The sequence below is a fragment of the Miscanthus floridulus genome, chromosome 1 (assembly GCF_019320115.1).
Source record: "Miscanthus floridulus cultivar M001 chromosome 1, ASM1932011v1, whole genome shotgun sequence".
In the NCBI taxonomy this organism is placed as follows: Eukaryota; Viridiplantae; Streptophyta; class Magnoliopsida; order Poales; family Poaceae; genus Miscanthus; species Miscanthus floridulus.
The window spans coordinates 11,810,201-11,824,487 of record NC_089580.1 but is presented as its reverse complement, the minus strand read 5'-3'; the positions used below and the strand labels follow the sequence as shown (position 1 = coordinate 11,824,487).

At 47.7% G+C, this 14,287-nt stretch overlaps 1 protein-coding gene across 1 annotated transcript; it reads left to right on the top strand.

Moving 5' to 3' along the window:
* The first annotated feature begins 1,223 nt into the window (after positions 1-1,223).
* LOC136544133 (homeobox protein knotted-1-like 4) lies at positions 1,224-13,436 on the top strand. Its single transcript, XM_066536417.1, has 5 exons — positions 1,224-1,635; positions 1,795-1,911; positions 2,016-2,127; positions 12,454-12,722; positions 12,814-13,436. The coding sequence occupies exons 1-5, from the start codon at positions 1,378-1,380 to the stop codon at positions 13,066-13,068; spliced, it is 1,011 nt and encodes a 336-aa protein (XP_066392514.1). The 5' UTR covers positions 1,224-1,377; the 3' UTR covers positions 13,069-13,436.
* Positions 13,437-14,287: the final 851 nt, after the last annotated feature.

Sequence of the window (14,287 nt, the reverse complement as noted above, 5' to 3'; positions counted from 1 at the left end):
GCCGGCTATAAAATAAGTTATTCCGTAGCCACCTCCATTTACGATAATTTTATATACTAATTTACGATAATGTCAATACATATTTTTGATAGTTGGGTTGCTGTAACACATGGAGATATTTACTATAACGTTATAGTAAACCACTTAGTACGAAGTTACTGTAATCACGTAAATTAACATAGTAATTATCGTAACTCAAAGTGGCTACAGAATAAGTTATTTTGTAGCTAGGGTAGTGTCTATATATATATATATATATATATATATATATATATATATATATATATATATATATATATATATATATATATATATATGCCCAACTTACATGAACGTATATGAAACACTATGTAGGTATATGAAACTTTAAGATAGCTAAAATATGACTGGTTTTGAATTTTAATCAAGCTTTATACATGATGAAGCCGCTAAAAATTTATTTCTGATACCTTGTTGTTATTGGTGAACAATGTTAACCTTATAATGTGATAGATTTATACGCATCATGGCATTAGAGTGATAGTTGTCATTTTAGTCTAGCCATGGGGAAAAAAAGGGCGTGACAACAATCGCACAAAAGAAAGGGTGCAGCCATGCTCAAGAACAAGGAAGGGGCTGCATGTCCACCCATGTCTGGCATGATTAGAGGGATTTGAGAATAGTTTTCCTTTTTTTAATTAATTTAAAAACTAAAAAAAATCAATGGCTCTGATTTATTTCAAATATTATCTCCTAGGAAGTAAGAAGGGTACCGTAGCTATTGCCTAAATATTTTTGCATAATAAGACTCGTCTGGGACTCCTAAAAGTGTCTGGCTCTGCCACTGCATCACTCACTCACGGTGAACATAATTACTTGTGGTGACAACAAACGCTAATGAAGCATTGAGTATAGAGTAGGACATGTGAGTAAAAGACGAGTGAGAAGAGTGCAAGAAAAACAATAAAATGCATAAAATCAAACGATATACCGGCTGCTGTGTACTATGTATATACACGGGTGGCCTTGCTAGTTCAGAGAAAACGGAAAGTTGATCAGATTGTTCCGGGTTTGGCCTTGCTAGTTCAGAGAAAAAATAAATAAAATTGACAAGATTGTTCCGGGGACGGTACGATCGTACAACTATTTCTTATCTTCAGCAACAACTCGACCAACAGGCAACAGCGAGCCGTTCCATTATTTGGGCCCTTCAATTTGTGTCCCATGAGCTATGACTATCCAGCTACTGTAACTCTCTCTCTCTCTCTCTCTCTCTCATCCAGAACCAGAATCGAATCGAAGGCAAATTAAACCAATAAGACAGCCTTTCCTTGCCCTAATGCCTCCTCCATTCCTCAAACAATAAAATATCTCCAGATAGCTAGGCGGCCAGCACGCATGGACGAGCAGCTGCCTGCTCTTGCCGGTGGCTCAAAGGCGGACACCACGACGCCCTTCTACCTCGCCTTAGATCACAGAGCTTCCGCCACGTCATCTTCACCGACGGCGGAGGCGCCAACACCGGCGCCGCCTTCGGCCGTCTCAGATCCTTCTAGGCAGTCCAACAGCGAGAGGGGATCCGAAATAATCAAAGCCAAGATCATGTCTCACCCTCTCTATCCGTCTCTCTTGAGAGCCTTCATAGATTGCCGGAAGGTATGCGCAGATTTCCACGAGATATACAATTCTATAGCTAATTTCGTGTGTATGTGAGAGAGAGAGAAAGCATGGTTTCTTGATTTTTTTTGTGCTCTCCGTCCTTATATACTCTCCAATTTCCATGAGGAAAATCTCTTTGTATTTTTGTTACTTGAGGTTGGAGCGCCGCCGGAGATTGTTGGTCGGCTTTCCGCCCTCGCCGATGAGGTCGAAATGAATTCAGACGACAGACAAGACCGACGACCAGCAGACCCAGAGCTCGATCAGTTCATGGTAACAGCATATATATATATTAACTTCTGGAATTGCTGATTGTGTATATCTGGCTGAAACAATGGATCTACATGTTGTGTGTGTGTGTGTGCGCGCGCGCGCAGGAGATCTATTGTCACATGTTGGTAAGGTACAGACAGGAGCTCACAAGACCAATCCAGGAAGCCGACGAATTCTTCAGAAGCATGGAGGCCCAGATCGACTCATTTTCGTTAGGTGATTATGCTTAACTAAACTGAATTACTCTTGAGTTATTTTTCTGGCTGTCAGATTTTGAAGTAGCCGTAGTACTACTGACTGTTGCAGTGCAGGTATCCTAGTACTAGACTACTAGTACATGATTATTTGCCAATTACAGAAAACATGTATCTGGCGCCGTAGCATTCCTTGTGATGTGTTGTTATCTATGCACACACATAACTTAGCGGTAACATGGACATTTTTTCCAGCCGTGCGACAAAGATAAAGAGTATTGGTGTCAATGCAAAATATTTGGTGAACACTCACACTGTAGGGGGTTTTATAAGTGTGTACACAAGAAAAGAGTGCCTATATTTTTCCCACAAAAAAAGGGGGTCTAACTGAAAGTTTTTGTGTGAATTATGAGAACATCTAATAATAAGCCTTAAGAATGAATTGGTGGAGCATGCAGCCAGGAGCCCAAGGAGAGCTCTTAAATTCATGAAGAAGCCTTTTTCCTTGTGCCTCCAACAATCGGTGGTGTAGAGTAGCAGCCTAGTAGTTTTGTACTGTTTCAGTGATGCTCCAATCTCCATGCAACGGTGGAGGATGGGTAAAAAATGAGGTGCGGCGGCGCTTATCAGAGCTCCGTCCTTTGCCTCCGATCCATTGGTGGAGCAAGAGCTTGGAAAAAAGACAGGATGATGCCAGGATGGGGAAGGGCCTGGTCTAGGCTAGCGCTAGCCATACCGGGCGCTCCATGTATGTCTTCACAGCATTTTTGACACATTCGCTTTCTTGATCTAACCACCCGCTTAAATTTTTGCTGAATTTGTTGTTGTGCAGAACTTAATACTACACACCAAGCACCGCCATGTACTAACTAGTTAGCTAGCCCTGTTAGCTGTTGCTAGCATGCATGCATATGGAACTAACATAATGCCTGCTTTATTGATTGCTTAGCTAGTTTGCATCATCCAGATTAGTTAGTAACCACCATCTACCGATGGTAGGGTTCTATGTATCCCACTGTTCACCCTGTCGGAACCCTGTGGCCTCGTCGTCTGGGACGGCTCTGGGTGGCATGTGGAGACTAGGCGCCCCAGGAGAATGGGTCCTCGATGCCACCTCGCGGCTGCAGGCCGCATGCATGCTGGATCGCTTGGGGCTGCTGCTGCCTGCACCCTGCTGTAGGCAGTAACATTCAGCATCAGCACCATGCGTGCCCGCCTACCCCTCTCTGCAACTGATGATCCAGCTGTTGTCTCTAACTGTACACCCTTACTTTGCCGCCGCTGCTGCTGTTCGTCACGGCCGCCCGGGGTTGGAACCCACGTCGCCAAAGTAACTGACAGAGGCACAGTAGATGCCCAGGGCTTCACTACCTCTTGTCGATCGGTCTCTAGCTAGGTGGATCCACTCCCTGTCCTCCCGGCCACCCTCGATCTGGTCCTGAATTGAAGCGCGAGCCGTCCGATCGATCGGCGTGGTCGTCCAGATCGCGACGTACACGCAGATCAAGAGCCACTCTTCGATCGATCTGCTGATGATGACAACCCGCCGCCGTGGCCGTGCTTTCGATCATCAGCTTGCATTGCATGTCTGCATGGCGGCACGTACATCACAGCATAAGCTAGCCTCACTGGGCACGTGAGTCGTCAGGTCCTGGACATGCATGCATGGCGTCCGCCATGCCATGGCATGCATGCCACCAGCGGCCAGCCTGCTAATCTCTGAGCTCGCACTGCATGGGCATGTGAGGGCCTCTGATTGTAGTGGCTAATTATTGGCTAGCTTTCCGTGAGTGACAGGGCCGGGAGTACGTAGGGCTAGCTTAAGTCGGAAGTGATGATGAACGGTGCTGGTGGTGGGGTGTACATGTTTCATGATCGAGTAGATTAATTAACTTGGGGTGACTACATCACTGCGACAACATTGTATGAATCATCGTACGTGCAGCCCAGCTACATACATGTGCTACTAGGGCTAGTCAGTTTACATGGGCCTTTCAACAGCTTGGCTAGCTTGCTTTTTACCAGTACTACGTAAAGTAATCTGCTGCTCTCCCACCATGTGAACGCGCAGCAGGGGCAGGCATCGAAATCGCTCCCTGCTGCTGCACTGTAGCCGCGGCAGGGGCAGGCGTCGAAACCTGCCGCACTGTAGCCACAGCAAGGGCAGGCGTCAAAGTCAGCCCTGCTGTCACATCTATTCACTATAGCAGCATGGCAGCCTGATATGTCTGTGTACTAGGATTAAATGGGTAGAGTTGTATATATTGTTTCCCACTGCAACTCAGTAAAAAGAGCGAGTTCAGTTTTGCCATCTCCTCTGCAGAGCTCCGGCCAACGCTGGTGCTTGTGCTGTGTGTGTGCACTCTGTTCTCCCTCCCTTCTTCTACCTCTAGCCATAGTGTGTGGTCGGCAACGTCGGTGAGCGGTCGGCTCACCCGTGTGGAAGATCTAGGGCCAACAAGTGGTATCAGAGCTGTACAAGCGTAGTCGTTGGACTAACCGCTGGCGATGACGGACGGTTTGGAGATGGACGACAGCAGCGGCGCTGCTATGGCTGCCCAGCCATGATAGGAGGTCATCGTGAGCACGGTGCGGAAGGTCAGCGGCACCGGTTGGCCAACACTGACTCGCACCAACTATGGCAAGTGGGCGGTGACCATGAAGGTCAAGCTCAGAGCCCGACGGCTCTGGAATGCCATTAACACGGGCACCGACAACGAAGAAGACGACATGTCAGCGTTGGAGGTTATCCTCGTTGCTATGCCAACGGAGTACAGGGAGCCGTTGGGGGTGAAGAACTCTGCTAAGGAGGCGTGGGAGGCCATTGCAGCGATGTGCGTCGGCTCCGACCGTGCAAAGAAGGCGACGGCCCAGTTGCTGAAGCAGGAGTACACCACCTTCAAGTTCAAGGATGGTGAGTCGGTGGAGGACTTCTCCCTCCGCTTGCAGTCGCTCATCAGCAAGTTGAGGAGCCACGATGTCACAATCGACGAAGAAGAGGCGGTCTCCAAGTATCTCCACTCCATGCCGGTGAAGTACATCCAGATCTCTCTCTCCATAGAGACGATGCTATACTTGTCCACCCTCACCATTGAGGATGTGATAGACACGGGCGGTGGACGAGTGCATGGAGCAGGCCACAATAATGATGGATAGCAGCAAGCTACTGCTGTCGAAGGAGTGGGCTACCCGGATGAAGAAGTTTGGAGAAGCCTCCTCCAGCCGTGGTGGCGATGGCAAGCGCCGCGACAAGGCTTCTTCGGAGAAGAAGAAGAAGGTCGACCCCAACGCCTGTCGACGCTGTGGGAAGACGGGTCATTGGACAAAGGAGTTCCCAAATCGCAAGTAGAAAAAGAAGGCTCAGGCTCATTTAGCGTAGGCTGATGAGGATGATGAGTCCACTCTCCTAATAGCGACGTTCTGTGCACTGCACGACGTTGAGGCCAAGGAGAAGGGAGAGGTGATGGCGGTGAAAGGGCACGACAAGGCTCTAAAGGCTGTCAACCTCGACGAACCACGCGCCCAAGTCCACCTTGGACGTGTGGGTGGTGGATAGGAGCAGTGGTGGTACCTGGACTCCGACGCCAGCAACCACATGACAGGCTTTAATGAAGCCTTCTCCGAGCTTGACGGCAACGTGACCGGCATGGTGAAGTTCGGTGACGGCTCTTGGGTGGCGATCCGAGGGCGCGACACCATTATCTTCAGGTGCTAGAACGGTGAGCACCACGCGCTGATGGATGTGTACTACATCCCGCAGCTGCATTCAAGCATTATCAGCATCGGGTAGCTAGACGAGCGTGAATGCGAGGTACTGATCAAGAGCGAGATCCTAAAGATTCAGGATCAGGAGCGGCATCTTCTCACGAAGGTAAAACGCTCACGAAATTGATTGTACTTGCTCAATTTGAAGGTGGAGTACCTGGTGTGCCTGGCAGCACGGCACACCAAGGAGCCGTGGCTGTGGCATGCCCTGTTCGGCCATCTCAGCTTCGACGCGCTCGGTCGGCTAGAGAAGATGGTTCGAGGGCTACCCCAAATCAAGCACGCAGGTGAGCTATGTGACAGCTACCTGGTCGGGAAGCAGAGGAGGCTGCCGTTCCCAAAGACATCCAAGTATCGCACGGCGGACGCTCTCAAACTCGTCCACAGTGATCTCTGTGGGCCAATCACGCCAGTCACAAACAGTGGTCGGTGGTACTTCCTCCTGCTCATGGATGATTGCATTTGCTATATGTGGCTGCAACTCCTGACGAGCAAGGACGAGGCAACGGAGGCAATCAAGAAGTTCAAGGCGCACGCGGAGGTGGAGAGCGGCAAGAAGCAGCGCGTGCTACGGACTGATCGCGGTGGCAAATTCACTTCGGTGGAGTTTGCTGCGTACTATGCGGATCAGGGTGTGGTGCCACACCACACCGCGCCATACTCACCATAGCAGAATGGCATGGTGGAGCGGCAGAACCAAATAATGGTCAGCATGGCTCGATCCATGATGAAGGCCAAGAGCATGCCAGCAAGGTTCTAGGGTGTGGCAGCGACCACGACTATGTTCATCCTCAACTGTGAGCCCACCAAGGCCCTGAAGGGCATGATGCCGTTCGAAGCTTGGTATGAGCTCAAGCCGAGCGTGTCCTTCCTCCGGAAATTCGGCTGCATCGGCCACGTCAGGAAGACGAAGCCGGTCCTCACCAAGCTGGAGGATAGGAGCACACCGATGGTGCTCCTAGGCTACGAGGAAGGTACCAAGGCGTACCGGCTCTATGACCCACATGGAGGCAAGGTGGTTGTCTCGTGCGATGTCGTGTTTGATGAGAAGGTGGCCTAGGACTAGGATAGTCCGGGCATGGGGGAAGCTAGCAGCTTCACCAGCACCTTCGTCGTCGAGCACTAGGTCATCCATGGTGGTGGAGATGCTGGAGAGGAGGTGTCGACCACTCCAGCAACAGAGCCGAGCACTCCTGTGACAGTGTCGAGCACTCCAGGAAGGGTGCCGAGCACTCTAGGAGTGGCGCCGAGCGGTCCTGCAGTGGTGTCGACCACTCCAGGATGGGTGACGAACGCTCTCGTAGTGGAGCTGAGAGGTCTTGTAGTGGTGCCGATCACTCCAAGACTAGTGCCGAGCACTCCTGTAGTGGTGCCAACCACTCCTAGAGTGGTGATGAGCGGTCCAGGAGTAGTGTCGAGCACTGTAGCCAGGGTGCCGAGCACTCTGGGTGTTGTGTCGACCACTCCAGCGAAATAGGGGACTTCATCGACGCTGATCGAGTTTGCCTCACCTCCAAGTGATATCGCAGAGTTCATGGATGCTTTCCACGATGGTGAGGAGGTACGGTTTCGTAGGCTGGATTGCATCATCGGCGACACAGGGTCCTCAGGCCTGGCGAGTTGGCTGCTCAATGACCTAGAGCTGCTTCTCGTTAGTGTAGCGGAACCACCCACGTTCGCACTGGCCAAGCGCGATGCAAATTGGCGACGGGCGATGTTGGAGGAGATGAGGGCGATCGAGGAAAACGAGACTTGGGAGCTCATCGATCCACCTCTAGGATATCATCCGATTGGCCTAAAGTGGGTGTACAAGGTCAAGCGGGACGAGCACGGCACCATTGTCAAGCACAAGGCATGCCACATCGCCCGAGGCTTTGTCCAGTGTGAGGGCATCGACTTCGAGGAAGTCTTTGCGCCGGTAGCGTGCATAGAGTCTATCCGACTATTGCTGGCTTTGGCAGCAGCAAAGGACTGGCGTGTCCATCACTTGGACATAAAATCGGCCTTCCTCAATGGCGAGCTAGTGGAGATGGTCTTCGTCAGGCAACCTCTGGGTTTCACCATCAAGGGAGCGGAGCATAGGGTGCTCCGACTGCGTAAGGCGCTCTACGGGCTGTGGCAGGCCCCGTGAGCGTGGAATGCCAAGCTTGACGCCACGCTGGGCGAGCTTGGGTTCAAGCGGTGTGCGACCGAGCACGCGCTCTACACACGGCGACCGGGGAAGGAGGAGCTCATCGTCGGCGTGTATGTGGACGACTTGATCGTCACCAGCGCGCATGCGGAGGACATCGACAGTTTTAAGCGTGAGATGGCGGCTCGTTTTCGAATGAGTAATCTCGGTGCGCTCTCCTACTATCTCGGCATCGAGGTGAGATAGAGGAAGGAGGCACTCATGCTCGGTCAGAGCGCGTACGCCTCGAAGCTATTGGAGCGGAGTGGCATGGCTAAGTGCAAGCCGTGCGTGACTCTGATGGGGGAGCAGCTGATGCTGACGAAGGCCAGTACCATAGCGAAGGTAGATACAACACTCTACCGAAGCATCGTCGGTGGTCTACGCTACCTAGTCTACATGAGGTCAGATATTGTGTTCGTCGTGGGCTACATCATCCACTTCATGGTGGATCCCCGAGAGGATCACTAGGCTACGGTGAAGCGGTTGCTGCGCTACGTCAAGGGGATGGTGGATCAGGGGATCGTCTTTCCTAAGACCGGTGGAAGTGGGCTGCAGCTCACTGTGTTCAGCGATGTAGACATGGCGGGGGACATCAACGAACGACAGAGCACCTTTGGCGTGCTCGTCTTCCTTGGGTCGGCTCCAATCTCATGGCTATCGCTAAAATAAAGTGTGGTGGTGCTGTCCATGTGCGAGACAGAGTACGTGGCGGCGGCCACAGCGGCATGCCAAGCTATGTGGCTGCGCCAGCTACTGGGCGAGCTGATCGGTGTGGAAGCTCACCCTCCAGCACTGATGGTGGACAACCAGCCCACCATCGCCCTCGCGAAGAATCTGGTTCTCCACGACCGGAGCAAGCACATCGACATCAAGTTCCACTTCCTCAAGGACTGTGTCGATGAAGGGCAGATCATCATCGAGTTCGTCGAAACTGGTCAGCAACTCGTAGACATCCTCACCTAGCCACTCGGCCTTCTTCTGTTCATGGAGCTGAAGAAGATGATCGACATGGTGTAGGTTCTAGGGTTAGCAGCAGGATTAGGGGAAGAATTGTAAAGTAATCTGCTGCTCTCCCACCGTGTGAATGCACGACAGGTGTAGGCGCCGAAAGGGTTCCCTGTTGCTGCACTGTAGCCGAGGCAGGGGCAGGCGTCGAAAAGCTCTCCTGCCGCACTGTACCAACAGCAGGGGCAGGCGCCAAAGTCAGCCCTGCTGTCACATCTAGTCACTATAGCAGCATGGCAGCCTGACATGTCTGTGTACTAGGATTAGATGGGTAGAGTTGTATATATACTTTCCCACTGCAACTCAGTAAAGAGAGCGAATTCAGTTTTGACATCTCCTCTATAGAGCTCCGGCCAACGCTGGTGCTTGTGTTGTGTGTGTGCGCGCGTTCTATTCTTCCTCCCTTCTTGTACCTCTAGCCATAGTGTGTGGTCAGCAACGCCGATGAGCAGTTGGCTCACCCGTGTGGAAGATACAGGGGCCAACATACTATATATATATATATATATATATATATGGTACTATATATGGTACAACTCTACAAATCTGATAACAACACAATGCTAATAACACTTAATGGCGCCGTAATATATATATATATATATATATATATATATATATATATATATATATATATATATATATGGTACTATATATGGTACAACTCTACAAATCTGATAACAACACAATGCTAATAACACTTAATGGCGCCGTATGCAAGTCCAAAAATCTGAACCCTTTTTCCTATGTTGAAAGGAACGGTACGGTGCCTGGCCAGGAATCCTAAGAGTGGAAAGGAATAATGAATTTTAGGTCACTTGAAAACTATCCTATGTACTGTTCACACTAAAACTTTGCTCAAAGACAAACCTAAACCATGTGTTATAAGGTTTATCTATAGTGTTTTACCCCCATCACAAAGAGCTCTGCAACCTAGAGCACAGTCCTATTAATAACTACACTATCAAAGTACTCTAGGAATGTAAGTGAATATACAATAGAACTCAAGCAAGTGTGAAAACAAAAAAAGTGGCAAGTAATGAGATGAGAAAAAAAGGGTGCGAGCACATCACGAAGGTTTATCCGATGGTATTGGTGAGCAAAACCCCACCCATAGTCAAGGAATCTCCACCAAGGACATTATTCTTCCAGTTACCAAGGCTCTCTCCCGGTCAAGACCTTAGACTATATGCCACAAAGTGTCTGCCAAGATGGATAAACCACTCACTACAAAAGCAAACCTCACAAGTAGCCTTACATTCAATCACTTGACACTTCTTCACTATGGAGTTTGATCTAGCAAGGAACAAAGGGGACTCCTCGTCCTCACACAAGATCTTGTCACTGTTCCATATATACTAAGGCAAAGGGCCAACAAGGATGTCGTACCTTGGGTACAACCATACAAGTATGGTTCACCGTAGAACCAATAACAACTTGAGACCACTCTATCATACTAGGCTTATACCACTACTCTCTCTCTCTCTCTCTCTCTCTCTCTCTATATATATATATATATATATATATATATATATATATATATATATATATATATATATATATATATATATATATATATATATATATATATATATATATCATGCTTGTACTAATACCCTTGGATGATCACTTTACCACTTTGATAGTTTGGAGCTCTTCTCAAGTGCCTATGCTTGCCTCTAGTCTTCAACAACTCGAGCAACCCCAAGTAAATTCATGGATAGGGGTATAAATTGACCAGTCAACCAAAAGTACGTAGCCATTGCCCAATGGTCAAATGTACTCACAAAATGATCCTATAGGCACTCTTGTGTATACACCAGATCATCCGAGCTGTACTACTTGTCATCAACTAGTCGTTGGACACAGGCTCAAGTTACTACGTGAAACTCATGTGGTATTGTATGATGTTCACATTCTAATCATTTGGTGTGTGTAAACACCAAGATCTTAAACTCCTACTTTCTGTGGGATAATACATTGGTGCTTCGTCCGATGCTACCACAAAATCATCCACATGTGCATTCTGCACACTTCTCCTTAAGCACTATGCAAAAGTCTACTCTTTGTATTTTCTACTCACTAGATTATCTAGTATCTTGAACACTTTTACTTTGAAGTGTATAGCAAACTCTAGTTCTTGCAGTTTTGTTCACATCAAACATCTGATGTACACAATTTCTAAGTCTTTTCCTGTTTTGCTACTTCTTCATCCTAGCTTCATGGATTTCTCTTGCATTGCATCCATATGACCTATTAAGCACATTCTTGACAAATATGTTAGTTTTAATGGCTAATGTTGTTACTTAACCACAAAAATCACGAAGCATGGTTTCAGGCCCTTAACTTTGCACAAGTGATAGTTTCCAGTGCTTAATTTCGAATTTTGGGGTGGTTTCTTGTCCCTTTGGCTTGGAGTGATACCTACGTTGTGTGTTGAAAAAGTAGTGGGCAATAGTTTGATGTTGCAGTAGGCGATAATCACAACAGCAGCCCCCGAGCAGCAAGAGGGCAACACATAGTGTGCTAGGTGAGGGAGAAAAGGCACTGGCCCTAAAATGTTGAACTAGCGAGGAGGTGAGTGGGTGGGTGGCAAATCCAATATAATCGGACTTAGTCTGTTGCTCTTTCATTTTAATAAAATTCCAGTACTAGGGGGTTAAGCCCCTCCTGTTTCAACAAAAAAAAAAAAAATCGGACTTTGCGGAAGACAAGAGGAGAAAGACAGTGCAGGGGTAAGGCATGCATGGAAGGAATGGAAAACGTGAGAATGAAAATGACTGTTGATCATTAGATGCCAATCTAACGTTCGTATGGATTGAGTGTAAGTTACAATATTTTAGTCGATCGGTAAAATGAAGTATAACATCTTGTATCTAAAGCTATTGATAGATAATCATGTCTCATCCAAGCTTCCCCTACTCATTCAGAAAATTGGCGCCAGTGATGGGTGCTTCAGCCTTGGGTGTCCTTCTGATATGAAACAACGGGTAGTCTGGTACACATAAAAGGAATGTTTAATTTGATAAGTATTGTACAAAATGTGCTTATAAGGTTTTCATAATATATGTTTATATGGTTATAAACTTGTCAGCATCTATATCGTGGTTTTGAAATATCATATTCTAGATTGATTCTTATATAGAACATTCTAAGTAAAATCCAACAAATTAAGACTCTAATAAAGAAACAGTATTTGAGATTTGAGAAATAGTTTAGCTCCCGGTCCCAAGGACGGATGGCCTAAACAATTAGGTCAGAGCTTTGCAGGGGTCAAAGAAGTCATAACAGAGCGGTTCGATGGTTACAGTTCTTAAGAATATGCACTGCAGTTCGAAGAATCCATCTTTGCATGCATGATTTTGTAACATGCATGGACTCACAATATTGCAAATCATGGAGTAGATGACAATGGCTATGAAGAAGGATGCGGTTCCTCCGACGAAGACGAGCAAGAAACCGCCGACTTGGGCAGCTTGCCGGTCCCTGAGACCGGCAGCCCGTCCGGGGAGGACAAGGAGCTGAAGAACCGCCTACTGAACAAGTACAGCGGCTACCTGAGCAGCCTCTGGAGGGAGCTCTCGAGGAAGAAGAAGAAAGGCAAGCTGCCGAGGGACGCGCGCCAGAAGCTCCTCCACTGGTGGCAGCTGCACTACAGATGGCCCTATCCCTCGGTACGTAACATGACAACATATGCATGCATGCATGTAAGACGATCATGCAATGCGACACTTGATGACGCACGCCGCCGGCACATGCATGCAGGAGCTGGAGAAGGCGGCGCTGGCGGAGTCGACGGGGCTCGACGCGAAGCAGATCAACAACTGGTTCATCAACCAGCGGAAGCGCCACTGGAAGCCGGCGCCGCCGACGATGGCGCTGGCCACAGCAGATTACAGGCTGGGCCCGCACGGCGGCAGCGGCGGCGGCGGCGGTTCTAGCAGCTCGGCCTCCGCCGGTCTCCGCGTGGAGGGGCGCCAGTACTTCACCGGCGGAAGCTCGTATCCCCGTGGCCCGTGACGACGATGCATGCATGTCGCCTGGCTGAGCGCGTGAGGTGTCGACATATGGATTGTTGTCGTGCATGCATATCGATCAGCATACATACACATACATACGTGATCATTTGGGTATAGATGGTGTGGACGTGTGGTGTTTCCTATATATACAGAAATTTGATGGTCTCCTTACTTGCATTGCTCATATATACATACATATCCATATATATATGCAGCTAATGCCAAAGTTATAAAGTTGTAACCTTATTATTATTTGTCTCACTAACATGAGAGCAGTTGTACACACATATATCAGCATGCATGGATGTTCCTTCTGATTTATGGTCCATGTCTAGCTAGCTATTGTTGGGACTCAATTGGAACAATATGGCCACGATTATTGGATCAGGTTGCTAATGATTATGTTCTTCTTGAAGCAGTGCTGCTTGACAATTGTCAATTTGTCTGCCTGTGCTTGTGTGTGCAGGAATGAGTTGCATTTTCATGCAACCATTGCGGCAGTGCGCAGCCTTCAAAGTGCAGTGGTGTAGCGTGCGAGCTGACTGTCAATGCAAGAGGGTCACTTGCTGTGATCAGAATCAGATCTTTGCAGAAGTTGCTGGTGTTCGGACAATGCCACAAGGTTTGAAGCGACTACTGAACACACACAAAAAGGTACAAAATTAAAGTAAAGATCGAACACTAGTCAAATGATTTTCAAAATTCAAGCATTATTATTTCTAAATTTCTTAGACATGCATATTCTTTGTTTTATGGAAGTCCTAAAACTTTATGGGATAAGTATATATCCGTTCCATTTTTTAGCAAAACAAAAAGGTTCATACAGAAGGAAAGCATGTTTAAGTCCGGTGGTAGAGTCATGGAGAAGTAGTCAAGTTAAAGCCCTTTTTAGATAAATATATTCACGTTATTTTAAGTGTAAACAAAATATTCATGAAGAAAGGAACAAATTTAAACACATCTTGGTATGGTGGTAGAGTCATGGGGTATGATAAGTATATGCACCCACCAGGTTTTAAATCATTGTGCTTATTACATTTTATGCACCTTTTAGTGTTTTCATGTTAAAAGGATGTAGGAGCTTCTTCTTTTTTCATGTTAAAAAAATGTAGGCTCTTCTTCCTTATAATCATAAAAAAAGAAATGTCATCCAAAGATAAGTGAATTAGATTATTGTATATAAGGACGCCTTTTTCCTTTTTGTTATTAAGAAACCCATG